At 54.3% G+C, this 25,918-nt stretch overlaps 1 protein-coding gene across 4 annotated transcripts; it reads left to right on the top strand.

The window, feature by feature from the left end:
* Positions 1 to 521: 521 nt before the first annotated feature.
* SESN2 (sestrin 2) lies at positions 522 to 25,377 on the top strand. Of its 4 annotated transcripts, none has more exons than XM_005286138.5 (10): positions 522 to 968; positions 13,269 to 13,334; positions 16,380 to 16,577; positions 17,507 to 17,689; positions 18,170 to 18,382; positions 19,568 to 19,718; positions 20,214 to 20,332; positions 20,692 to 20,882; positions 21,323 to 21,467; positions 22,241 to 25,377. In XM_005286138.5, exons 1-10 carry the CDS (start codon positions 879 to 881, stop codon positions 22,325 to 22,327), a joined length of 1,443 nt encoding a protein of 480 aa, XP_005286195.1. In that variant the 5' UTR covers positions 522 to 878; the 3' UTR covers positions 22,328 to 25,377. The 4 variants fall into 4 exon arrangements, with proteins under 4 accessions (XP_005286195.1, XP_042713220.1, XP_065433203.1 ...); XM_065577130.1 differs by lacking the exon at positions 522 to 968 and adding an exon at positions 12,922 to 13,071; XM_042857286.2 differs by lacking the exon at positions 18,170 to 18,382 and having other exon boundaries at positions 575 to 968.
* Positions 25,378 to 25,918: the final 541 nt, after the last annotated feature.

Here is a 25,918-nt window from a genome sequence, read left to right as displayed (position 1 = left end):
GCAGTTTTACCAACACTGCTTATGACACCCCTCCCACACACACTTTTTTTCAAACCACTTTAAGCTCTGTACATAGGTAGGTGGCTAGATTTTGATCTCAGGAAGATGGCTGCACCTTGCGAGAGGGACCTTTTATAAATACTTTCAGTGGTAAGGGCTTTTTCCCCTTCCTTGTTCCTCTCTAACCTCTCATCCACTCCAATTCCCCCCCTCCCCCTCCAGGAGGATCAAGATTTATCTCAGTATATTTCTCCAAAGAAAACTAAGAAATCCCGTGATGAGGGCGGTACAACCCCACGCGTGTCTTTGTTGCATTCAAATGGCAGCGTTCAGCCCTCACTACCCGCAACACTTGCACCCAATTCTCAGCCACGGAGGTCTGCTCTGCCCCAAAGCAGTAAACAGCGGTTGAAACTAGCATTCCCAAAATCCCACGCGGCTCTGTCCTTTCCTATTGGAGGAGAAGTTTAGGGGGCTGAGTCATGGCTCCTCCTCCTGTAAAGCGATTGGGCCCGTGGGCCGCCGTTCCGCCCGCCTATAGCTTTATGAGAGAGCAGCTGGGGGGGGCGCGCCCGAGCCGCGGGTCAGTACTACGTGCGCTCCCGCGGGTTCTGCTGGGCTGGTCGGGTGGGTTGCTGAGCCCCGGGGTGCTCTAGAACGCTGATGCGCCCGGACGTTCCAGAACCCTGCAGCGTTCGGACGTTCGACCGTAGAACCCCGGGACACCGACCCGCCGCTGCTGCTGCTGACGCCTCCGCGGGCTGCCGGATCCGCTATGCACCTTCACCCTCCGGACAGATAACCAGAGCCGCGGAGCGAGCCCCGAGCGCAGCGCGTCTCCCCCCACCCCGCCGAGTGCCGCCAGCCCGAACAGCACCATGATTGTTGCAGGCTCCGATTGCTGCGGCGGCACGGGCATCAAGGGCTATTTACCCTGCGAGCAATGTGGTGATCTGAGGACTAAAGAGGTAATGGAAGGGGGAATAGCCCGTCTTTTCTTGCTTCTTTTTTTTTTCCGGGAGCGGGGGAGGGCCTTCGCGATCACTTTCCAGTGTCGTCCTCTCTTCTGCTGCCCTGAGCTGTAACTTAGGAGCTGTTTACTTTTCCAGTCTTCGTGATTTGGGGAGGGGGGCGCTCCAGATCCAGCCTGGTTGCGTAAGGGATTCGGTAACGATTCTGACATGGTTTTAGCCCAGTTGCATCAGCTAGTGGACTGGGGATGCAAGAGGGGCGTGAGGTTGCCATACCAGTGACGAATATGAGCGCGCTACCTGCCGTGATGAATCCTAGATCCGACGGGCAAACAGCTTTGCAGTGTCTTGCCTGTGTAGCGAGCTGAGGTCTGTGTCTCTCTCTCGACATCTCTCGTTCTTTGGAGGCAAATCAAAGTTTCCATTTGACTTGCTGTTTGGCGAAGAGGGCGCAAGTACAGACATGCCCCAAAGGGGCTAACCAAGAAGTCTCATGTTAGGAGGGTCGGGGAATGGGTGGTTAGCCAAGGTGGCAACAGATCAGGGGGATTGAGACCACTTTTAAGAATCACTCTTCCTGACTTCTGAGAGTAGAAGCAGAATTAAAAAGCAACTAACTAACTATACCTTCCCTTCCCAAAGAAGTTTTCCCGACCCCAGTTCCATGTTTTATTATTTTATTTGTATTCTTTTGAATGTCCTGGCTTTAATACACCTGGGTCACTCTGAAAAGCCTGGCAGGGCTCATTAAGGTTTTCTTTAGCCTCCAGCCTTAACTCCAGTTTAAGAAAAGGATCTCCCTCCCTCCCCCATCGTTTTCCCTCCTTCAAAGATGTGAAGGAGATGAGTAATCTCCCCTGGGTTACAGAAACCTCCTTTGACTCTAAATGGTTAAATTCTAAATCGGGATTCTCAACCTCCTTGGGTTCCAAATGGCCCTTTCATAATATTTACCCGCTTGGCTCTTGGGCAGGGAATTTTATGATCTGAAGGCACAGCTGCCATCTTCAGTGTCCACATTCAGTGGGCCCAAGTGCATGCAGGCAGAGCCCTCCACATGCACTTCGCTCCCTTTTGCTAAGGCGGTGGGGACCGCCTGTTTGGAAGTGCTCCCAAGAAGTTAAAATGTGGCTTGTGCCTTGCGGGGTGCTGAGGACCATACAGTAACTAAAAGCTTTCTTGAGGAGGGGGTGGGGTTGGGTTTGAGGGCCCTGAGAAACTTCGGGTGGGTGAAAAGGGGGGGGACCAGCTCTCTGTTGTCTGAGGAGAGAAGTACATTAAAATAATCTTTTGTTACATGGGGAAGAGGCAGGTGCAGATAAGAAGGGCAAACAGAATAGAACGGGTTGATGGGCCCTGTGCAGTTTCTCGACTTGGTTTCCATGCACTCTTAACTGTTTGGCCCCATCTGGGCACCTTGGGGGCTCAGTAGTTTGAGACAAGCTCTGCGTGCAGGAATAATAGCCTAAAAAGATTACAGAAGCTGGGAGGGGAAACTGAGGCATAGAAAGGGGTAGAGGTTTAACCAAAGCTGCCCAGCAGGTTGGTGCCAGAGTAGGGAATAGATGGCACAATATCCAAGTTTCCCAAGTGCCCGTCCAGTGATTCTTGGCACACTAGTAAGGTCCAGTAGTTACATAGAGACCTTGGTTATTTTCAGGCACTGTGCTTGTTTTTGAAGATGACAGAACTGAATCCTCTTGTGAACAGAACTTCATTGTGCAGAAAACGTTTGTGTCTCATGTAGACCTGGATGGGGGTGGGCAAGAATACAAGCTTTCTCTTCCCTGACCTCCACTAGGGAGTATTCAAAATAGATTTTCATTTATGGAGGAGTTCGGAATTTGGTGCTAGTCCACAAATGGGTTTGGGATTTGAGAGTGGCATAGAGGGGCAATCACCGTGTCAGAGCCTGAAGTGCTCTGTAGTTGGTGCTTCTAAGATTTTATTATTAATCCTGTTAATTGCGCAGTGCCTAAGGATCAGCCATTGTGCTAGGCGCTGTACAGAGTTGCAGACAGTCCTTCTCCGGAAGCATTTCCAGTGTAAATATACTAGACAGACCCAGGGTGGGGGGAAGAGGTAGACACACAAGCAGAGCGAACAATGTCATGGCAGCAAATTGTATGTTAATTCCATGGGTTTTGTCTTTTAAGCTAGGTTAGGTAGGAGGGGGATGAGCTAAGTGGGAAGAAAAGTGAAGAGAGAGGGGACATTAATGGAAAAGGGGGTGGGGTCAGGGGTTGCAAAGGGCTTTAGAAACACCAGAGAGACAAGCGGCAAAGAGTCCTGTGGCACCTTATAGACTAACAGACGTATTGGAGCATGAGCTTTATGAGAGAGACAAGGTGGGTGAGATAATCTTTTACTGGACCAACTTCTGTTGGTGAGAGAGACAAGCTTTCAAGCTTATACAGAGCTCTTCTTCAGGTCTGGTCAGTATCACAGCTAAATGCAAGATGGCACAGATTGTTTAGCAGAAGTAGTTTGCACATATTGTAAGGGACCATTCAATTTAGAGCGGTCCATTAACACCTCTGCAGTCATAGGAAAAAAGAGGGGGGTTAGTGGGTTACAGATTGTTGTAATAAGCCATAAATCCAGAGTTTACCATGAATGGTTCCTTGGAATGTGTGTTAACTAGTTACACTAAACAATCTGTTCCATCTCGCATTTAGCTGTGACACTTGGAATACCTTTCCCAGACCTGAAGAAGAGCTGTATGGCTTGAAAGCTCTCACCAACAGAAGTTGGTCCTATAAAAGAGATTCTCTCACCCAGCTGGTCTCGCTAATATCTTGGAACCCACAAGGCTACAACTACACTACAGAGGGGTTCTCAAACTGGTCGTCATGACCCCTCAGGGGGTCACAGAGGGTATTACGTGGGGGGGTCGTGAGCTGTCAGCCTCCACCCCCAAGCCCCACTTCACCTCCAGCATTTATAATGGTGTTCAATATAAAAAACGTGTTTTTTAATTTATGGGGGGGGGGTGTCGCACTCCTATGCTTGCTGTGTGAAAGTGGTCACCAATATAGAGGCTTGAGAACCACTGATTCGTCTCACACACATCCCTGCAAGGTATTACCCTTTTCTGCGGATGAGGATGTTGGAGGGAATCCGAGGAACTGGGGCTATCCTGATTTCCCCCAAGACAGCAGAGCAAGCTGGTGACAGAGGCAGGAATGGAACCCAGGAGTCTGTATGTTCAGGCATGTGGTTTAATTACTAGAGGATGCTTCGTCTTAACAATACTAATGCAACTCTGAATCTGTCAGTCCCATGGGTGGCCCATCACATCCCTTCTCCTCTAGAGGCTAGCATCTTCCTTGCCTGAAGGCCAGTGCGCCAACACTAGAGCCGTTCAAAACTCTGGAAATTCCAAAGCTTCAGCAAAAACCTTGCCACGTTTTCTCGGTCTTTCAACCAAATACATGACATGACGGGCTGAAATCTTTCCAATTTCAGAATGTTGACAATTTAAATGGGGGAGAAAATATTATTTTATAAAAAATGACACTTTCCTCTGGATATTTTTGCATTTCCCCCGCCCCACCCCAATCAGTTCTACTCCAGACATAGAGGAATTGGGACTCCCACTCAGAAGCTGTGGTGTTTTGTCCCCAAATTAATACGCTGTCGCTTTTAAGTAATAAGTAGAGTGTTGATCCTAGAAAGGGAATGCAGCTGGAAACCACTGGGCGGCAATGAAGAACCTATATAAAAAAAAATCCCACATGATGTGAGGACGCAAGATAGGAAAAGCTGTCTAGGAAGGTTTAAATAATGAATACGTAGCAATGAATGAGACGCAGTGAAACTGTTAGTGTAACACTGATCTCTGCAGGCTGGGATCAGAACTGCTTAGCTGTCTGTCTTAGGCCATGCACTGCTCACCCAAAAGAGATGCCCTTTCGTCTCAACTGTTAAGCGTAGGAGGGGTTGAGTTCTGTGCTTCCTCAAAGACGGTGAAGCCATCATGAAATTCTTTAGTCCCAATACAATGATCTGCACTTTTAGAGAACCTTTCATTTTGAGAAGTGCATTGAGATTCATGGACAGGAACTAGGCTGCCCAAACATGCTGGCGTAGTGGGTACAGGATCTGTAGGGTTTCACTTCACCCACCATGGAGATGCAGCCAGCTCTGGGTTGCACACTGATGTTAGGTAGTGGCTCAGGCCTACAACTGAAGAATACTGTAACCAGTTGAAATGGCAAGTGGGGAATTTTTAGGGAGGCGGAGTGCAATAACCAGAGCTGGGATACAGCAAGGACACTTCCTCACCCCTTCACAAAAAAGTGTCAAGAGATTGTCTAATGTTCCATCCAATTCATCACTATGTCTGAGGCCAGGTCTACCCCTGACTTCGGTATAACTTGCATTGCTCTGGGGTGTGAATAAGCTCCCCCCCACCCCCCTGAGAGACATAAGTTACATCCACCTAAGCACCGATTTGGATGGGAGAGCTCACCCACTAACATAGCTTGTGGAGGTGGATTTATTATGCCAACAGGGGAGCTCCTTCCTGTCAGCAGAGTGTCTTCACCACATGTGCTACAGCAGCTGCGTGGATGTAGCATTTCTAGTGTAGATTAGCTCTGACTTTCCTATCGCTGCTCCCTCCTCTCCAGTTTCCGTCGGGATGCTGTTCATTTGCCTGTATAGATGGTAGTTGGCTTTGAAATGTGTTGGGATCCCTTTTTTGTGTAAACAGACCATAGATAATAAACTGGTTTTCTGGTACAGGCAGTAATTCTGTTTGCTTAATCTTTTGGTGTCCTTCTCAGGCACGCTCCTTGCCAGGACCTCGCTAAGCTTTGGCAGGGCAGACACCCCACAGTTCACCAGGTGGCACCAGAGTTCCCACCCCCAGTCAGACCATTAGCGCTTGTTTGCTGGGTGTCCTGTCTGCCGGAGCAGCCGATGCCAGATCTTTCAGTGGAGGATGGAACTCATCTGTGCCCCCAAGTCGTTAAAGCACAGGCCTCTGGAAATCAGGAGACCTGGCATAAGCTGTTGTGGCCTCAGGCGAATCAGGAAGGTGGCACCGTGCCTCAGCTTCCCTTTTTGTTGAACGGGGGTAATGCATTAGAGGGTGGTGTGAGCATTAACTGGCCAAAGGGAACCATAATGCACCAAATTAATAAACACAAGATCTGCAGTGAAACGAACAAATCTCCATGCTCAGCATGTCTGAACAATGACTACAATGCAACATCACAGGTGACTAATAAAGGGGGGAGGGTAGAAGAGAATTGTGCTGACATCACTGGTGGAGAGTAGCTAAAATAAGTACAGCTGATTACCCATTGGTTCTTCAAGGTATTTTGTTTCATGCTATCAGAATGTTCTCCTTTTGAAGAGCCATCTGGCACCTCTGACTGGGTGTCAACACCTCCTGGGGTGAAACATGCAGGGGGAATTGCATCACAGGAAACCTGCTCGTTTGTTTGTAACACACAGCAGCCAGGTGCAGAGGCAGCCTTGTAAATAGGGAAGGAAGAAGGGACAGGCAGCCCAGAGGGGAACTGCTGCTGAAGGGAGTATCGGGACTGAATTGGGGGTCTGCAAAGGGGGGTGTGGCGGAGGAGATGGCGAATTGGGTAGTCTGGCTGGCTGGGCCGCAGGAGGGAATTGGGAATAGAGTAAAGGTGATTTTGGAAGATGGGGTCTTAAGTGGCAAAGGAAACATTAGCTGCCTAGGACAGGTTGGTCATCAATGGGTGATGCCAAAGTGTATTTAGTGGGATGCTTCTTGGAGGTGGGGTCACTGGAGCAGATCTACTGTATATAAAGGCTTTTGACCTACAGCTGAGGAATACATCCAGAGCGGATTGCTTCTGGGCAGGGGAAAGGGGGTGCACAGAGCGTCTCTGCTGGGCTCTTGGGTGACTACAGTGGGGATTAATACTTCCTCAGGGTGTCCTTTGCTCTTTCCCCTTCTCTTTTTGCCTGAGTGAGTTTGTTTTGAGGATCGTGCTGGGAAGGGCAGGGGCTTGCTGTGTGTTTCTGTTTTTGCTGGGATTTTCCATGGGAACCTCGGGGATCAGGTGCCCAACTCCCCTGGAATTCAGTGGGATTTGGAGGTCTGACTAACTCTCTTTGGTTGCCTCTGACTAGCCCAGTTGTCCTTTGGACCATAGAGACACTGATCAGCCCTCTTCCCCCATTGCCCTTCTTAACTTGTCTGTCTCCAGCTGCTGATGTGCAGCTAGTGGTGCTCCGGGCCTTCAGAAAACTGCCAACATTCCTTCCTGCGAGGAGAGTGAGACATGCCAGCCCGACCATGTAACTTCCTGTTTGTCAAGGAAGTGCTGTAATTTGATTGGCACTCTTGCTTTGCTGCAAACATGAGCTCCTGCCAGACTCCTCCTTGGGCATGTGGCAACCCATACCCTGGAATGGACTGGTGTAAACTTGGCCTCCTTGGATTCTTGAAGAGCCAGGATTGGCAGAGATCACTAGGTGGCATCTGTTTCCCTGTGGGCTCATTGCATCAGTTAGAATAATAATAATAATAATAATTAATAATAAAAAAAAAGTCCCAGGGTCATAAGCCTATTAGCCAGGATGGGCAGGGATGGTGTCCCTAGCCACTTTTTGCCAGAAGCTGGGAATGGGCGACAGGGGATGGATCACTCGATGATTCCCTGTTCTGATCATTCTCTCTGGGGCACCTGTCAGAAGACAGGATACTGGTCTAGATGGACCGTTGGTCTGACCCAGTATGGCCGTTCTTATGTTCTAATCTCCCAGAACTATTCAGTCATACTGGCCACGTTGGATCAGAACTATGCTAACTACAACCACCTTGCACCTGCGTGTTGCTACCAGGCTTGGTTTCCATGACCAAAGTGGACAGGGTTTTTTTTGTTCTTTAAAAGAGCTAGTCTGTCGAGGACATCTGTCTATGAGAAATATCTAATGCACCTGTCACGGTGGTACATAGCTATTGATCAACAAAAGATCAGAAGAGGCATTGAGGGGTTGTAGATGGCTGAGAAATTGATATTATAGGTTCCTCCTGAGACCAGATGATTGGAGAGGAGATATGGGTAGAGTACTTCAGCCAGCTACAGTTTATAAGCATAATCTGTTTGAGGATGTGGGGCAGATCAGAACTAAGGCCTTAGTTTCAGTGAAGCACTTGAGCATGCATTTAACTTTAAATCCCGAAGCAGTCCACGGAAATCAACAGGTCTATTAACCTGTTCAAAGTTCTGCATGGGATTATGTACTTTGCTGAATTCAGGCAAAGGGAAAGAAGGGATAACTTAAGGACTTGTTTGCACTGGGACTTTTGCACCGGTGTAACTGCCCCGGTTGGGCTAGACTGGTGTGACTTATACTGGGGTGGCTTATGCTGTTACAGCTACACCAGTGCAAAAATCCCCAGTATCAGCCCCTCCCTTGGAGGAAATGGTGTAAGAAAAGTAAAGGAGTTCTGAAAGGTCTGAAGAATGGTGAGTGAGCTTACAGGTGAGCTGGAGGAACGGAGTGTAATGAACTTCAGCAGAAATTGGGTGACTACATGGAAAGAAATGTAAATTGACAGGAATACATGGTTGAATGATAAACATGAAGGGCTGGATAATAATCTCACATAGCTCTTCAGTAGTGCTTTTCATCAGTCAATCTTGAAGTGCTTTACAAAGGTCAGTGTCCTCATCCCCATTTTAAAGATGGGGAAACTGAGGCACAACAGTGAAGTGACTTGCCCGAGGGCACCCAGCAGGACTGTGGCAGAGCCCTCTTGGGACACGCAGTCTGCCTCCCAAACAGACTCAAGCCCTTCATGAGAACCTGTGCTTCCTCTAGAAATAAACCCAAAGCTGGCCAAGCAGTGCTTGGGAGCAACCCTTTGCTCTTCGGTGGAGGGCAGGAGAGACTCTTGCTGATTGGCATTTGCAGTAGTGGGGTTTATTGCCCAGGGCGTGTTTACACCCTTGCTTCGTTCTGCTTGCTTTGTCTAAAGGTGCCTGACTGGGGTGGTGTGTGACTAATGGTTTTTTCTGTGTGCAGTTTGCCGTAGAAATATCAGAGTTGGCCAGTGTTGCCGCAGAGGTGTGTGTGTGTTAAGAGAGGAGTTTTGTGAACTGTCCCCTTTAGAGAACAGGCAGGGATGTTGAATCTTTACCAGACCGCCTTTTTCCCAAATGTTCCCTGGGCATTGGAGTTACCCAGTGGTGGGGGTTCCCACTTATCTATGCCCTCTCCTCACATTTTAATCATTTCTGAATAAAATCTTATCTTCTGCTCCCACGGCACAAGGGACTGAAAGCTGGGGAACTCCATGAGTTCTCTGGTCCCATAGAACCTCAAGGGTAGACGAGAGGTGAATTTCCAATGTGGGGAAAAATTAGCAGGATTTATTTTTCTCTTGCAGTGTGTCCACTATAAAGGAAAAAAGCAAACCAGTCCAGTTCCCCTCTCTTCCACCTTCCCCATCACTTCCGCGGGTCTCTTTTAAAGCTGGCTCTAGCTATCCCAAGTGCCTGTGTGACATGGCCCTTTACCCCTCCAGCCCATACCCTTGGCTAATGCAGGTTCTCCAGTCTTGGGTTTTAATCCTAGAGTCTGCTAGGCAAGATTGCTGCCCGCAGCAGGTAACATCACCATGAACTTTAGTAACCCGGGTAGGCTGGGGTGACAGCCTGGTGTGATTGGCTGACTTGAATGTCTGGTGAAAACCAGCAACCTGGTTCAATTAGGTGTCACAATGTGGGCTAGTTCCCTCTTGACCCGGCCTGTCTGCTTCCTCCTCTAGATGCTCTATGCCTGCTCTTGTCATTGGACTTCACTGGGAAACTGCCCTGAGTCCCTCTGAGCTGTTACTTGTGAGGGAGGGCAAAGGTTAGCCTGCAAAAGCACCTGGCATGTGTCTCTCGGCCAGGGCTTGGCTTGGGTCCATCCTGTGCAGTGTCCGCTAGCAGTCCGCCTATGTCTGGAGGTGGAAGCTCATGAACCCTTTGATTCTGTCGCATCCCCCTTCTAGCTAGGCCTGGTGTGTCGCTCTCAAATGGTCTTAACAAGTAGGAAATGTCATGTGCGTGGCCCACGTGCATTTGAACTGTTTGGAGGGTGGGGGGGCCATGTTCCGTGTGTTGATAGGACCTGATTGGGGGTTAGATTCGTGGCCCTTAGGGTCCCTTCTAATTCTATGATCCTTTGTGCCTGTTCTCCACTGAGCGTGTTGTCTGCCGATCATGCTCTGCTGTACGGATTGTTCAGTGCAGGAGCAGGTTACCTAGGGAGGTTGTGGAATCCCCGTCCTTCAGGACAGGTTGGACAAGCACCTGATCGATCCTTGGCCCTGCATCAGCGCGGGGGGGTGCGCGGGATGGACTCCTCCAGCCCAACATTTCTGTGATTTCTGATGTGTTTGTTTTTATGCCCTGGCCTTAAAGCAGTTTTACCTTTTAGAGGCTGAAGATAGAGATTTGAAGCTGTGGTTCCAAAGGCAACATGGAGCGGTAGGAATTTGGGGTGACTTTACCATGGAGCGGATCAGTTCCTTGCTAAGTGCTATGCCGACTCCTGGTACAAGGTGGTTCCCTCCTCAGGGAACTCGCAGTCAAAGTTTGGGTTTCAAGGAAAAATATTTCTCTGTTGGTTAAGGCTCTGGGAATCCAGAGTTTGTGGACAGTCTTCACTGATCAGTTCCCCACCTGTAAAATACTCCCCATACCCCCTTTCCTCCATCCTCTTAGACTGTGAGCACTTTGGGGTAGGGGCTACCCCTCACCTGGTCTGGAGCTCTGATTTCGGCTGGTACCTCCAGGCGCTATTGTGATCCAAGCAATGCATTTCCCCCTAGGTTTTGAAAATTGGTACACGAATAAGATGCTCTTGTGTGAAAGCGAAATGAGCAAGTCTAGTTTCACCGGCTGAACTGAGTGAAATACAAAAGAGAGAAGCATGGGAACAGAAGTACCATAGCGCAGAGAGTTAGTCAGCGTGTTACGAGTGAGGCAGCTTTAAATGAGCCCTTCTCCTCGACATCTCTAGGTCTTTGCTTCTCCCTCGCCCTTTCCCAGTGCCCTCGCTCTCCTCCAGCTTCAGAAAACTGCCTTTGACATTTTAAATCCCCTCCCAACCGCAGCTGGCCTGCTGTCACCGTGAGTTCAACCCAGGGGCACAAGTGGCTGCAACCCGGTGGAGCTTTACACCAAATAGAGAAGTTTGTGGCTTAATTCTGGAGCGAGTGCACCAAGCTTTTGGAACGGCTCTGTGCAACAAGGTGGGGACAGTCCCCCTATGTGCCCGGGATGCGTTCCCCTTGGTAGAGAGCCTTGAGCCGCAGTTTCAGATCTCGGGGTCTTTGCCCTCCAAAAGAAACAATTGGGTACAGTGCAGTTGACTGTGTGAGGGAAGAGACCTGAACCTGAGTTTCTGTCCGCTTGAAATCGGGGCTTAAAGATCTTTGCAAAAGTTGAAGGGCTTTGCCCAAGAGTTTTTGCTCAAGGCTTGTTTGTTCTCCCTTTCTTCCCTATGCTCTGTGTGGCATACTGTACTCCACCCCAGAAGTGGCTGCATTTGAGAGGTGATGTCTGTGTACAGTTTGGGACCTTGTGGAGTGAGTGTCACTCCAGTAGCCACTAGGTGCTGAATGGCCCATCCTGATCCTGCTCTCAAACACCTACCCCTCCCACACACACCCCTGGAGGGCAAAGGCAGCGGTCCCCGGAGCATTTACCTGGAGGGATCCCCTCCTGAAAAGCAGCTTTAGGGACTGAGGAGAAGCATTTGTTTGGAATATACCAGTGCCCTCTGCAGCTATGCATCCCACCCTCTTCCTCCTTGCTCCTCCCCCTGCAAAAGCATTCACACCCGTGGTTCTTGAATACCTAAAGCATCCCCCAAAACAACAAGGAGTCTGGTGGCACCTTAAAGACTAACAGATTTATTTGGGCATAAGCACCATTCAAAGCTAGCTGCCTGGGCATTGTCTGTGAGAGCCCTGTGGCCTCAGAGTATGGCCCCAGGGTGACCTTCAGGGCATTAGGGTGGGGAATTTGGGCTTCTGCATTGCCTGGCTTGCGGTTGTTGGCTGTCTCACTCTAACTGTTCTTCGGTTATGTTTGGGGGGGATTCATTTTCTGGTATGTTCCTTGTTACATCAAGGGCTTCTAGCCCATTTGGATGGGGAATCTATATTCATGTGCATTCGGTGCTCACACCCAAACCCTCCTCCAAACAACTTAAACCACCCTCACTCTCGCTGAGTGAGACATGCTTCCCTAAGCCCCGGCCCACATAATTCACAAGCAACATACGTGTGTTCTCCCCGCTTGTTGGCAAAGATTGATGGCGAAACTCGCCAGGCACAGATCCCGCCATCAATGGCAGGTGCCAAACCTGAGTGGTGTTGTGACCCCGCGTGCCAGGTCGCAGTGCCACCCGCTGCCAGCCCAGACATGAGCAGTTCTGTGGGTGCGTTTGAACCCATGTTAAAGCTGTCTATGCTATCATGTCTCAGTGCCTTGATTTCCCTCCCCCCACCCTCCGCAGGGTGCTCCAGGTACCGTAAGACCCAACACCACATAAATAATTAAAACCACTGGACATCTCAAGTGAGCAATGGGCATCTTGTAATGCCATTCTGCTCTTTTCATTTGCGTACTCATGGGTCCCATAACTTGGCACTAAATCTCCAGCCCCCAGCTGAACTGGCCCTTCCACCTTTACATTCCCTTTTGTGTATCCGAAAATCGGGGGAGTGGGGGTTTAAACCCGGCTTAAAAAAAAACAACCCTCCAGTTCACTGGAAAGTGAAATGCAATAGAAGCTGTCCTGATGTCAGACTAGCTGTGTGAAGCAAAGCTTTCTATGTAACAGAGCCATGCTATTTCATCAGGCAGCACAAGTGCCTGTTAGACGCCCCAGCCCTGCTAAGGGATATCCCTTGAAGCAATTCTGTCACATTTAAAAGGTTATCTTCCGCCTCCTGGCCAGAGGCATCATGTGGGTGGGTGGCTCATATGGAGGTGTGCCTGATGCAAACCCACTTGAGGAATTGCTGCAGGCTTGTTTGGAGGAGGGTGCACAGACAGAGCAGCTCCGGATACCTGGCTACTCTGGGGACTTGTCTGATGAGGTAACTGCATGAGTCACCCCTTCCTGTCCCACTGCCTTCACCTGGAGGGAGGCGTGACACCAGCTCTGATTTGTCCCTCCTCTGGAGAGAAGGCAAGCAGCTCTCACCCTGGCAGGACTGGGACGGCCCCGATTTCTTTCAGCACCACACTGAGCAATGTCTTAAAGTCGATTCCTTTTTTTTTTTTTCTTTCCTAGGACAGAGGAATAAAAATCCCCCGGCAGCTGGGAAGAGGCCCAAGTTCCTTCATCCCCGTGGAGGAGGTAGGATACGGGGGCAAATTGATTTCTTTCTGAGGCTCCTGGGGGCAGATGTGTTCCCGACTCTCTGGGGCTGGGGCCGCAGGGGAGGCTGGGGGTCTGATTTCCAGCCCCTGTTTGCCAGGGTGGGAGAGCTATGGTGGTAGCGAACTGTCTGACTACTTAGTGTGTGGGGGAGGATCTCTGTTTGATCCACCTCGCACCCCAACCAGCTGAGCAGCATGGAAGAGGGATGGGAAGGAGTGTGTCCTTGTGGATCAGTGCCAGTGGGAATACCCGGCTGCCCCATAGATTGGAATGGGAGCCGTTGCGGGGAGGTGGTATGAGATTCCCCTTCATTCGCTTTCTGCCCACCCGTCCCACCATGGCCTGTCGCGCTCATGAGCGAGCTGCTCCAGCATGTGGGATGGCGAGAGTCGGGTACAGGTGGTGAGGAAGCAGCAAGGCACAGCCCTTGTGCGTGGCACAAGAGGGCCCCATTGTGACAGCAAACCCCGGGCAGGCCGGGAGGAAGAGGCTCTTGCTTGCCACCTGCCTGGGGATAGAGGTCTGGCTGTGTGCTCGGAGCGGAAGAGTGCTGGCCTCCATGGCCTCTGGCTCTCAGCAGGCTGCACGGGGCTTCTCCAAAAAGCTGGAGACCTGCCTAGGCTCCTGTGCCAGGGAAGAAAGATTTCTTCTCTTCCCCGCCCCCCATGTGAGGAGGCCACAGGAGGGGGGATCTTGGTCAGAAACGTCCAGGGGAAACGCCACAGTCTAGTGGCTGGGCAGGGGTCTGAGTTGTGACCCGGATTTCTCTCGTGGCCTCCCCCTGCATTCACTGCTCCTCTGAGCCTTGTGTAGAAACAGGGCTGTGTCCCTTGATCCCCAGATGGCAGGCGCAGCAAGGCGTCGCTCCAGTCAGGTGACTCTGTGCCCAGTTGGGGGGTGGGGGGCTTGTCGATATCCTCTTGGCCAGGGCTTCTCAACCTCTTTCTTTCTGAGGCCCCCCCCAATATGTTCTAAAAACTCCACAGCCCAGCTGTGCCCCAACATCTGGTTTTCTGCATTTAAAAGCCAGGGCTGGTGTTAGGGGTTAGCAAGCAGAGCAGTTGCCCAGGGCCCCATTCCACAGGGCCCCCCACAAACCTACATTGCTCAGGCTTCAGATGGGGAGGCTCAGGGCCCCGGGCTTCAGCCCCATGTGGCGGGGCTTTGGCTTTCTGCCCTAGGCCCCAGTGAGTATAATGCTGGCCCTGCTTGGAGGCCCCCATGAAACCTGTTCGAGACCCCCTAGGGGCCCCCGGTTGAGAACTACTGCTGTAGGCAAAGGGGCTGCCTGGCCCCTGGGTGCGCTCGCGGGCCCTTCGGAAGAGCTGGGCGCTTGCTTCCCTTGGCTCCGTGCAGCAAGACAGGGGCTTTCCGTATCACTCTGCTGTCGTCATCGCTTGATTTGTCCAGCGACCTTCACCGCACTGCTCACAAACAATGAGCTAATTGCAGCCCATCCGATTGCATCATCCGCCTTTCTAGCCCGGGGCGGGGGCCCAAGGACGGTGATTAAACAACTCCTAATCCCCCTGCTATGAGACTGAGAATTGCTCCGGTTCTGATGCCCTCTGGGCAGGTAGCCACCTCCTCCTGATTCAACACTGGCACCTCCCAGCAGACCTGTCGAGCCCTGGCTGGCCAGCAGCCGTATCGCTGTGTTCCTTCCCGGGCTGGTTGCACGGACAGTTTCTTCTACCACTGACGTCAGGGTGTGGAGCTGGGCACCCGCCACTCCTTATCAGGGCTCTCTTGTTGTTGTAACCCATTGTAACCCGGCGGGCCGTGTGCTGGGGGGTGTGGCGGGGGAGGAGACGGCATGCGGAGGGTAGCTCGAACAAACAGATCTGTTGCATCAGCTGGCGGGGCGCCAGGCCTGCTGCAGGAAACAGATCGAGCCCTTCTCAAGCTGGGTTTCTATTGGTTCCTCCCCAAAGCCCTGGGGAGCCCGGAGAGGTGGGGCAATTGCGCTGTTAACGATCGAGCGCAGCCAGTGCTGACAGCCCTAGGAAGATGAGACTGGCTCTGCAGGGCGTTCGCTGCGCCAGGGACTGCAGAGAGGCGAGCTGGGCAACAGGCTTGCTCCAGGGCGCAAAGCATGGGTGCCTGAGCTCAGCAGTTCCCGGGGCCTGGCTCTGCCCTCGGCCTCGGCTGCCTTTGGCTATAATTAGTCCATGTTTGTATTGAACCTAGAAACCACAGCCCTGGACCAGGCCCTCGTTACACTAGGTGCGGTACAAACATACCAAGAGAGTCCGTGCCCCAGGGAGCTTGCAATAGAAGGGTATTAGTTCCTCCCGGCTTTATAGGGTCTTTTCCCAGCATTGCCACGGCTGACTCGGCAGGACTCTAGGCACTTAGCTTACCCTCTTGTCTGATATGGGGGTGACTGGTCCTGACCTCCTGGGGGGCTTTGTGGCCTGAGAACTGTAACGTGCCTCTAGGCCTGTAGATAAAAGGAGCTGCCTATGTAATCCCTAGCGCTCTCTAAGAGCTAAGTGGTATTACTGTGTGCAGAGCATTGTTCTCCATGCTTGTTACTGAAGAGCCCCAAAACAAAGCCATTGTTCCCTGTAGCCCAGACCTCCCGAACTCCTGCCCCTGCCGGCAGTGGGGCGGCTGGAGGGTTAGGGGGCAATCGGTGTGTTGAAATGACCCTGATGCGAGCGGTGACCTCGGGGGACGGGCCTGGATGGTTAGCTGGGAAGCTTGTGCTGTTAGCACTTGGGTCGGGGCAGTTGCCTGCCTGACCCCCATTGTGACCCACGATAAATGGGGATGGGAGCCTCCTGGGGCAGCTGCATTACACTGGAATGCGTTACCTAGGGAGGTGGTGGAGTCTCCTTCCTTGGAGGTTTTTAAGGCCCGGCTTGACAAAGCCCTGGCTGGGATGATTTAGCTGGGAATTGGTCCTGCTTTGAGCAGGGGGTTGGACTAGATGACCTCTTGAGGTCCCTTCCAACTCTGATATTCTATGATTCTATGATTCTATGATTCTCAGCGTCTCTCTCTCTCTCCCCGCAGATCCTGCAGGAGGGCACGGAGCGGGCCCAGCGGCAGCTCTTCATTGAGGCCTTCGTCTCTGCCGGGAGGGTGGATAACATCACCATGGTGATGGGGCTGCACCCGGAGTACCTGGCCAGCTTCTGGAAGACACAGTACCTGCTGCTGCGCCTGGATGGGCCCTTGCCTTACCACAAGCGCCACTACATCGCCATCATGGTAAGCGCCTCTGGTGGGAGGCAGGCGCTCGGGTCCTGTGGGCCAGGGTGCCGTGGGGGAGGGTTGGGAACGGATGAGTATCTGAATGCTTGTAGGAGAACAGTTCATAGCGCTTTAGGGCGTGGAATTGGAGTAGCGGGGTAGAACTGAGCAGCGGTAAATCTGGGGCTGCATATCAGGAACAACTTGCTAAGAGTGAGATCGATCGGGCCCCGGCTGGGGTCTCTTGGGGTGGGGAAAGAGACGGGGGAAGCATCAGAACTGCCCTGGCTTAAGTCCATGTAAAGACTCCACTGGCCAAAGCACTTGTGCGTCGTTCCCAAATTCGTGAAAGCTGAGCCCGCCCTCAGGAAAACAAATTTCATTCTCCCTGCAGCCCCATCCTCTTGCTAAAGGCCTCTCCATGGTCACGGATACACCTACCCACCCCAGCCCCTGGCTAGCCCTTGAGGAACAGCCCTTGCTCAGGACAACGCTGGTGGGGATCTTCCTCATCTGATCTGCCCTGCTTTGAGCACTCCCATCATTAACGGTGTTGGCGTGCAAAGTAGTGTGGGCATCCGAGTTGGCACCCAGTGAAAAGAACGGGGCAGTTCGTACCTCAGCGCTGTCCTTTCAGGCTCTCGGCAGATTCCCCCGGATCAGTTACGCTTGGATCACGTTTGGAAGGTTTTCTAAAGCAGAGCAGCTAGAGACCAACTTTTCCTCTCATTAGAAAGACAGCTGAGAAGCTGGAGAACAACTGAGGTGTGTCCGTGTCCCCCAATCCATCCCACATCCCAGGCTTGGGGGCACGCGGCCCTGGAGACTGTGCAGAAGGGAAATGCCCTGGGCTGACCTGGGTCGGGGGAGAACCGGCTAGGTGATGTGCTCTCTCCCATCTCAAAGGTCCTTACCATAGTCGCTGTCTCCTCTGCCCTCACCCCCAGGCAGCGGCCAGGCACCAGTGTTCCTACCTGGTTGGCTTCCACGTGGCGGAGTTCCTGAAGGTGGGCGGGAACCCGGGCTGGCTACAAGGCCTGCACTGTGCCCCCCAGAAACTGAGGAACCTCAACGAAATCAACAAGATCCTGGCTCACCGGCCCTGGCTCATCACCAAGGAGCACATAGAGGTGAGTGCAAGGGGAGCTGTGGTGTATGCCCAGCAATAAGCAACCTGAGGGGCTGCTTGTCCCTCTTCTGTGGCCCAGCAGTGAAGGGGGGAAAGGGGAGCTTGGTGTCTTGCTCGTACCTGGGATGCGCCGCCCTGAACTGAAGAATGCAGAGCAGTGCGGGAGGGGAGCCTATGGCTCTGGGCTCTCCTTCAGCTGAGCGAGCAGCTGCGTTTCCTGGCTTGTGGGGAGGAATGAGGGGGGGCACCACCCTTCTGAAGGCCCTTCCTGTTGCCCTCCTTCCTCCTCCCCTTTGTGATTCTGCGACCAGAGGTGCTGACACAGGCATGGGGCACAAGGGGGCTGAGGATTGGCCGTGGTCTCTGCCCTGCTCCCCTCTACCTGCCCCGCACTGGGTCTGTTGGGGGAGGGGGATATACTCGCCGCATGTGTCCCCTCTGGGGAAGAGCTGACCAGGGAATGTGTGTGCGCGCATTTCAGGCCCTCCTGAAGACAGGCGAGAACAGCTGGTCCCTGGCAGAGCTCATCCAGGCCCTGGTGCTCCTCACGCACTACCACTCGCTCGCCTCCTTCGTGTTCGGCTGCGGCATCAACCTGGAGACCGACCAGGAGGGGGGGCATGCCTTCCAGCCACCTTCGCCACGCAGCTGCGACAGCAGCCCAGCCTCCGAGGACGGAGTGAGCGGCTCCAGCGTAAGTCGGGGGCCCTCGAGCTTCCCTCCTGTCCATGCGTAGCTGGTGTCCAGTAGAGCCGCCCACCCAGCCGTGGAAGAGCTGGGATGGAGGTTGCAGAACGCTAGGGGTTAGGGAAGGGGTCGGTCTTCTCTCCTCCCACCCCTCCCCGATCTCAGCACGCCGGCCTGGAGCTTGACATCCTGGGAATTGCTCTGGGTTCTTCCATTCGGTAACACGCTGTTCATTGCCTCCAGACCCCTGAAACAGTGGGACTGGTCCAGGCAGTTATGACATGAAAAATCTGGAAGGGTTTCCTGGTGCTGCCTGGTGGTCCCGTCATGGGGTGGATGGGTTTGGAGCTCGGCCAGTCAGCTACCAGGCTTTCCATGTGCTGGTCACGGCAGTTAGTTCCGGAGCCTGGTGCGAACGACTACCAGGGAGGGGGTTAAATCTGCAGCCCTGCAAACCCTTCCCCAACCAAACCCCAGGAGAGCAGGTGCACCCCCCTTCCTGCTGAGATTGCAGCAGGCTAACGCCCAAACTGCCTCTGACCCAGCTGCAACGCCTGCTCTGCGGATGTGGCTTCTTTATGGCCTCTTACAGCCCCAAGGAGCATCCAAGGGCTGCCATCCACCGGGCCTTCCTCACAGACCCCAGTGTAGGGGTGGATTGGGAGTGGGGCTTAGTGAGAAGATGGAGAAGTTGCTCGAACCTTTTGCATTGCAGCTATTCAGGGTGGTTCCGCAACCCATAGGCAGCCTGGGGAGGCAAACCATACATTAGAGCAGCCTCAGGGCTGCTCTAAGTGACACTGGTGGCTGCACCAGGCCCTGGAGTCCAATCTGGGAGGTGTAAAGGTGACTTGCCCCTTCCCTTGGGCTGTGCCTTCTCTGCAGTGTCTCCTTAGGGGTGCAGCACAGAATCTAGCCCACAATAGATAGAGGCACAGGGCCCCGGGTCGTACCTGAATAGTGTTGGGCACAGTGCCAGCTTGGCATCACACCGTAGGGATGAACGAAGCCCCAGAGAACGTCCCATTGCCAGCAGCTGATTGCTCTGGATAACAGGCGTGTGGTCCCTCCAAGGGCTCCTCTCCGCACCTCGATAAAGGGGGTGTTTTGTGCTTGGAATGAAGTTGGCTGCATCCCTCTCCCAACCGCTGTTGGTGCTGACCCTGCCCGCTCGCTCTCTCCCCGTGCCCAGGGCAAAGATGCCATGCAGGAGGTGGAGGTGCTGATGGCGAGGATGAAGCTGCTTCAGGAGTGCCAGCTGGAGGAGGAGGGGGTCACACAGGAGGAGATGGAAACCCGCTTCGAGCTGGAGAAGACGGAGAGCTTGCTTGTGGCCCCTTCGGGTGAGGAGGGAGGATGGGGCGGGCGAGAGGCAGAGGCACACGTCCCAGCCAGGTCCAAAGGGGCTCGGTGGCTCTTCTGCATGGGCCATAGCCTGTCACTGGCTTAGCTTGGGGGGTGGGAAGGACAAGGCCTCTCTGCTATGGTGCTGGTGCATGATGCTCAGATGCTGTCGGGAGAGGGGGGAGGAATCGTCCCTGGGGGGACTGCCAGCAGCTCCCTCCACACTGGCTCCGCTCCCTGAGCGGGGAAGGGCTGTCACAGATTCCTGCTGTCGGATGTAATTATCTCACGGGTAATCGGTGAACAGTGCGGTGTGCGTTAATTGCACCTCCCATTAGGGCAGATCACGGCAGCAGGTTTGCTCTGCAGAGGACTGTGCCGGTGACTCAGCTGTGGAGTAACGTGGGAGGTGGCTCTGGGGTTTCTTGGGTGGCTCTTTGCCGCGGGGCAGCGATAGGCGCTAACGTCCCTGTGGGCTTTTGTGTCCCATCCAGTCGACATTGCTGAGCACGCTCTGCCTCCCAACGTCCTGTGCTTCGTGGAGGATCCGGAGTTTGGATACAAGGATTTCACGAGGAAAGGAGAGCAGGCCCCACCCACCTTCCGAGCTCAGGTACCTCCTGCGGGCAGCGCTCCCCTGATACAGCTGCCCGGCGGCCGCGGGGAGGGGAGAGACGTGGAGCCAGAGCAGGGCAGGAGCAGCAGGACAGTCTGAGGGGCCTCTGATCCCGTTGAGAACTGTGGGGCCATACTTGGGGCTGGCAACGGTCTGTGGGCCTGGCCCTGGGTTAGCCATCACCAGCCGGTCCCTTTCTGGGGAGCTGTGTCCTATGCCCCAAGCTCATGTTTTCTCTGGAGGCCTGACCCCAAGCCCACGGAGAGACTCCCACTCCTGTGGATGGGGTACTGGGCCAGGCCCTTTGCTCCCGTCGGGGTCTTGGAGCCTCTGTCCCAGCATCCTTCTCCTGGCAGGATTACACCTGGGAAGACCACGGCTACTCGCTGATTAACCGCCTGTACCCTGACATGGGGCAGTTGCTGGATGAGAAGTTCCAGGTCGTCTACAACCTGACCTACAACACCATTGCCATGCACAGCGGGGTGGACACCACCATGCTCCGCAGGGCCATCTGGAATTACATTCACTGCGTCTTCGGCATCAGGTAGGGAACTGGGGAGCCGCTGAGCCCATGGTGCCTTCAGACACACCCACTTCTCCTCTCCCCTCTTTCCTTGGTTGCCCCAGGCCTGTTGTCTAGATACTCCAGCTGAGCTTTTACCGGAGGGTCCCTGGGAACAGGCTTTGGGGCCTGGTTCGAATCCAGCCAATGGGCAGCTGTGACCAAAGCCCTGCCCATCTGCAGTAAGCTGGTGGTCTTGGTCCAGTTACTCTGGGCACAGTTGTGTGTGGATGGCCTGCTGGGGTCATCTCGCTCCTAGGCCCTGTCCCTGCGGTCGGGACGCAGACCCGTTGTGATGGGGAGGGGAGTTCAGGCGCCAGGGCTGCCGGAGGGGGAGGGAAGGAAGGGAGGAGGAGCTGGGCTGAGACCCTGTGGCCCTGGTCTCCTCTCAGGGTAATGTGGATTCTCCCCTCCCCTCCTAGATACGACGACTATGACTACGGGGAGGTGAACCAGCTCCTGGAGCGCAGCTTGAAAGTCTACATCAAAACCGTGGCCTGCTACCCAGAGAAAGCCACCAGGCGGATGTACACCCACTTCTGGAGACACTTCAAGCACTCCGAGAAGGTGCGTCCCCTCACTGCCCTGGCGTGGGGGCAACCCTGACACCAGGAGCAGGGCTAGGCACTGAGGTGGTCTCCTCGCTTAATGAGGGGAGCGACTGAGCAAAGCGGAGCAGCTTGTCACGGCCACGGTGGTCCCAGGGAGGGCCAGCGCTCAGCAATTGCTAGGGCCCCAAGCAGCTCAGTGGGGGCCCCCTGTTAATTATTAGTCGGGGGGGGGGGGACGGGACCCTGAAACGATTCCTGCTTGGAGCCCCCAGTGGGCTACCACTGGCCCAGGCCACTGTGCTCATCCTACCCTCACTGTTGTGGCACTGGCATGGGGGGGAGGATCCCTGCTGGAAGATCTCCCCAGATCCTGGCAGTGAGCCCTCTGTCCAGTCAGTGCCCAGCCTGACCCAGTCAGGGCCGGCTCCAGGGTTTTGGCCGCCCCAAGCAGCCAAACCAAAAAAAACCAAAACAAAAAAAGCCGCGATCGCGATCTGCGGCGGCCATTCGGCGGAAGGTTCTTCGCTCCGAGCAGGAGTGAGGGACTTGCCGCCGAACAGCTGGACGTGCCGCCCCTCTCCAAAGTGGCCGCCCCAAGCACCAGGACCATTGTGCAGCCCTACACCGGGGGGAGAGGGGATCCTCCATCCGTTTGCTGTCCTAGGCTCTCCCCGGGCCCTGATGGATCCCAACTTCCCCTCGCGTTCCCGTTTCGTGGCAGGAAGGGGAGCTGGCAGGCCCCAATGTCGCTGCACGTCTCCCCCTGAGCACCCTCTCCTTCTGTTCCAGGTGCACATGAACCTGCTCCTGCTGGAGGCCCGGATGCAGGCGGCCCTGCTGTACGCGCTGAGAGCCATCACCCGCTACATGACCTGACGGGGCTGCGCTCCCCACGCCCTGCCAGGGACGTGCCGCACTGCAGGGGAGCCTGACTTCACCGTGGGTTTGGGGTCCGTCGGGAAATACTCTGGGCCCCCTGGAGCGATGGGCCCAGGGGGCTCCTCCCCCCACTCTCCCCGGGGCCGTTAGACACCGAACTGCTCAGCCCCTTCCCCATGTAACGAAGAACCGCCTCCGCCATGCCCAGTGTTCCCATGGATACTGCCCGGCAGGAGCCGTCCTGGGGCCTGTCAGCCGGGCCGCCGGCCGGGGCCGAACTCCACAGCAGGACTCCTGCGCTGCCGTGAAGCGGACGTGCCTTTATAGTGTTAGCGTGTAACGAAATCAGACTGAGCTCCCTCCCTCCCTCGCTGGCTGCTGCCCCCTCTGTGCCGCGCACGCCCGTCCTGAGGCTGGTGACTAGTGCAATGGACAGCAGAGAACGGAGCTGCCGGGCCTGGGGCTGCTGAGGGGAAGGGAAGGGCCTTGCCTCGTACCAAAGGGCGCTCTGCCGGCGGGCTTACCCGGCTCCCACGAACGTGCGTCTCTCTTCTCCCTGCCCCCATGGCCCGGCGTGGCCTCTCTGCGTGTGTTGATGTAAGGCTGAGAGCCATCCCGCCGGGCACTGGCAGTTTCCCACGGGGCCTGGTGGGGAGGGCCAAGGGCACAAATTCCCCCAGCCCCATGCTGCTGCCATGGCCACCACACTACATTTCTTCTTGGCCGAGTGTCCCCTGCTCCTGCTCTCCAGAGCTCTGCTGCACTGAACGTCTTTGGGCTGGGGATGGAGGGAGATGGGGGCACGGGTGGGATGCCCCAGTCTGTGGGGCTGTTCTGCACAGCCCCTGCCTCAAAGGGCGGGCAGGCGCTTGTCCGGGTAGGGTAACCTGAAGCCCACGGCCTCTTGCTCAGTGCTCAGCCCTGCAGATGCACCCCAGTCGGGCCGTGCGCTGGGTGTGAGCGTCTCTGCCCGGGCAGTAGAGTTTGGGCCGGAAGCGCCTGCTGTCAGGGCCTGGGGGAGAGCCCCTGTGGACGTGATCCCCTGCACTGCTGACAGGGGTCTCCAGTTCAGGGCTTGGAAGTGCCCAGTAGAAGCAGGTCTTGTCTGGGGGTGGCAGGCTGCAGCAACCTGGGCGCGTTTGTCTTGCACATATCCTGTGCCCTCATGGTTCATGGCGTGTGCAACTCTGGCTCCCCTTCTTCTGCTCAGCGCGGTGGGGGAGGGGGGGGGGTCTGTACCATGTGTGCAGAGAGCTAAAGGGTGAAACCTCCCCAGAACGTGTGTCCCTCCCGCTCCTGGCACCAGGCCGCCCTAGCCACGCACGGAGGTTCGAAACTGTGAAGCAAACCTGGAGGCTGCTCTCTTCACCTCTTGCTACTTGTACCTGGCTTCGTCCTGAAACCAGCCTCATCCGCTCGCCCCACCCACCTCCGTCCCCTCTCTCAAGTGTCCCAGGTTTCAGCCCCCGCGTTACCTATGTCCCTCCCATGTCAGGCACCCTGTCCTCTGTGCTGCTGAAAAGTCTTGTCTCCGAAATAGCCCTTGCTCTGAGGTCCTAGGATGCAGGCGGTGTGTGCTGGAGGTGGGGAGCATACACTGTGTGATGCTTTCTGAACGAGGCCTTTTTCTTTGTGCCCGTCGTTTTGGGTCTGTTTTGCTCAGTGTCCCATGTCTGTTCTTGGTAGGTCGAGAGGCCCTGAGGGTAAATTCACCCTCAACGAGGCCTATGTCCCACTTACCTCCCTCTGTTCTGAAGCGGGTCGTAGGTGGTGCATCAGCCTAATGCTAGAACCTCTGCACGTGGGTGAGTTTCCCTCCTCTTGCCAAAGACAGAGGGACCATTTGCCTCTTGAGTCCACCCAGGAGGGCTGTGAGCAGCTCCACTGTGGACTCCACACCAGAACCAGCCATTCATTGCAGGAGTCAAACTGGGTGGGGATTTTCAGGGTCTTTCTTAATTGTTGTCAATATTTCAATTAGCTAGAAACACAAACGAAATCAGCCGGACTTGCCGGCTGCTGCAAGAGAGACTGCAAAGAGGGCAAATGCTTCTGGGGTGATGTCCACTTAGAACCAGGCATAGAGCAATTGAAACTTACGACTCACTTTTTCTGCCCGGGGGCAGATCTTCTCTGGTCACGTTCCTTTTTTTTGGAAAGCATTACACGGTGCAGGATATCGCGTGTGTTCTACATGCTGCATTGTAAAGCAAGGACGATGTACACGCACCCTTGGGGTACAATGCACGTGTGTAATACGTATGTGTATAATATATACACTCCATTGTAAAGCAAGGTTTGTGTACAAACAGCCCTATGTTTGTGTATTTTTTATTTTATTTTTTTACACACACACACACACACACCCCTTGCTCTTGCAATGCAGTGTGGGTGTCTCCTTTTCTCTGGCTAGAGGCAATCCCTTTTCACAAGCGTGGGACCTCTCTTCCCTCACTGTAGCACTGCACATTCTAGCAGCTGATGCGCTGTGAACTCAAGACGGTTAGCACTGTTTGAGATGGGCTGCCCCTGCTCCTTCAAGCCGGCTTCTCTTTCCCACGCCCGTGTGCGAGGTGACGTGCTTGCCCTGCTGGCAGGCTTGCACAGGGTAAGCTCTGGACAGCAGTATCTATTTGGGTTTGTGAAGTTGGCCAGACCCCGTATGCCAATAGGGAGGGATGGGAGACTGCAGTGTGTGAGACTTTGGAGGGGCGGGGGGAGGGGTGAAGCAGATGTCTGTAGCTTTATCCAGATGTGCCACAGCATTTCACACTCGTGCAGGTCACTGTGAAATGCCCACTGTCTGAGCTTTGCCGGTCGGCAGCCGTTCCCTCCTTCCCACTCTTGCTTTCCCTGGAGTGACTAGTGTGTGGAGCTGACAGCCCCGCCTGTCGCTGTGGTGAAGGACCGGTCGCAGAGCCGTCATTCTGTGTAAGTTATTGTTTTCGGATGGGTTTCCTCCCAAGTGGGGGTGAAAATGCTGATTGTTGTGACTTTGTTGCCAATTCTGTTTTGATGAGAAATAAAGTTGACTTTTATTTCCCAAATGCCTGTTAATTTCCTTCCCCGGGCGCTCTGCTTCGAATCACACGCCTGCGTCTGAAACTAGCTAGAGCAATGGGTCTGCTCTGCCTTCCTGGAGAGTGAAACTCCCCCCAGGGCAGAGAGCCCCCCCTAGGCCTCGGCTCCACGTGACCCTTGTTCAGTGCACGCTGGAAAATCTGGCCGCTTGTGAAGGTATCTAAAACAGGAGCTGAGCTCTTGGGTCCGTCGCGTCCCAAGTGCAGGGGATGTGTGTCAGCCACGTGCCAGCCCTCTGCAGACGGCTGCGTGTCCGCCATCACGAACTTCGGCTGAGCAAAGCAAAAGCCGTTCCATGATTAGTAGCGCTGTGGCAGCTGAAAGCAGGATCGGGGCCTATTGTACTGAGGCACCGCCCCTGCCCTAAAGAGCCCACCGCCTAACAAGACAGGAGCGTTCCTGGGAATTTTAAGTGCGTTTGTTTCACTCCGGTTCCTACTGCCTTTTGAATTTTGTCTCCATCGCTGGCCTGAGTGGTCAGTCACAGCAGCTTAGGCTTAACCCATT

This window comes from Chrysemys picta, chromosome 23 (genome assembly GCF_011386835.1).
Source record: "Chrysemys picta bellii isolate R12L10 chromosome 23, ASM1138683v2, whole genome shotgun sequence".
In the NCBI taxonomy this organism is placed as follows: domain Eukaryota; kingdom Metazoa; phylum Chordata; order Testudines; family Emydidae; genus Chrysemys; species Chrysemys picta.
This window is presented reverse-complemented; position numbering and strand designations above follow the sequence as displayed.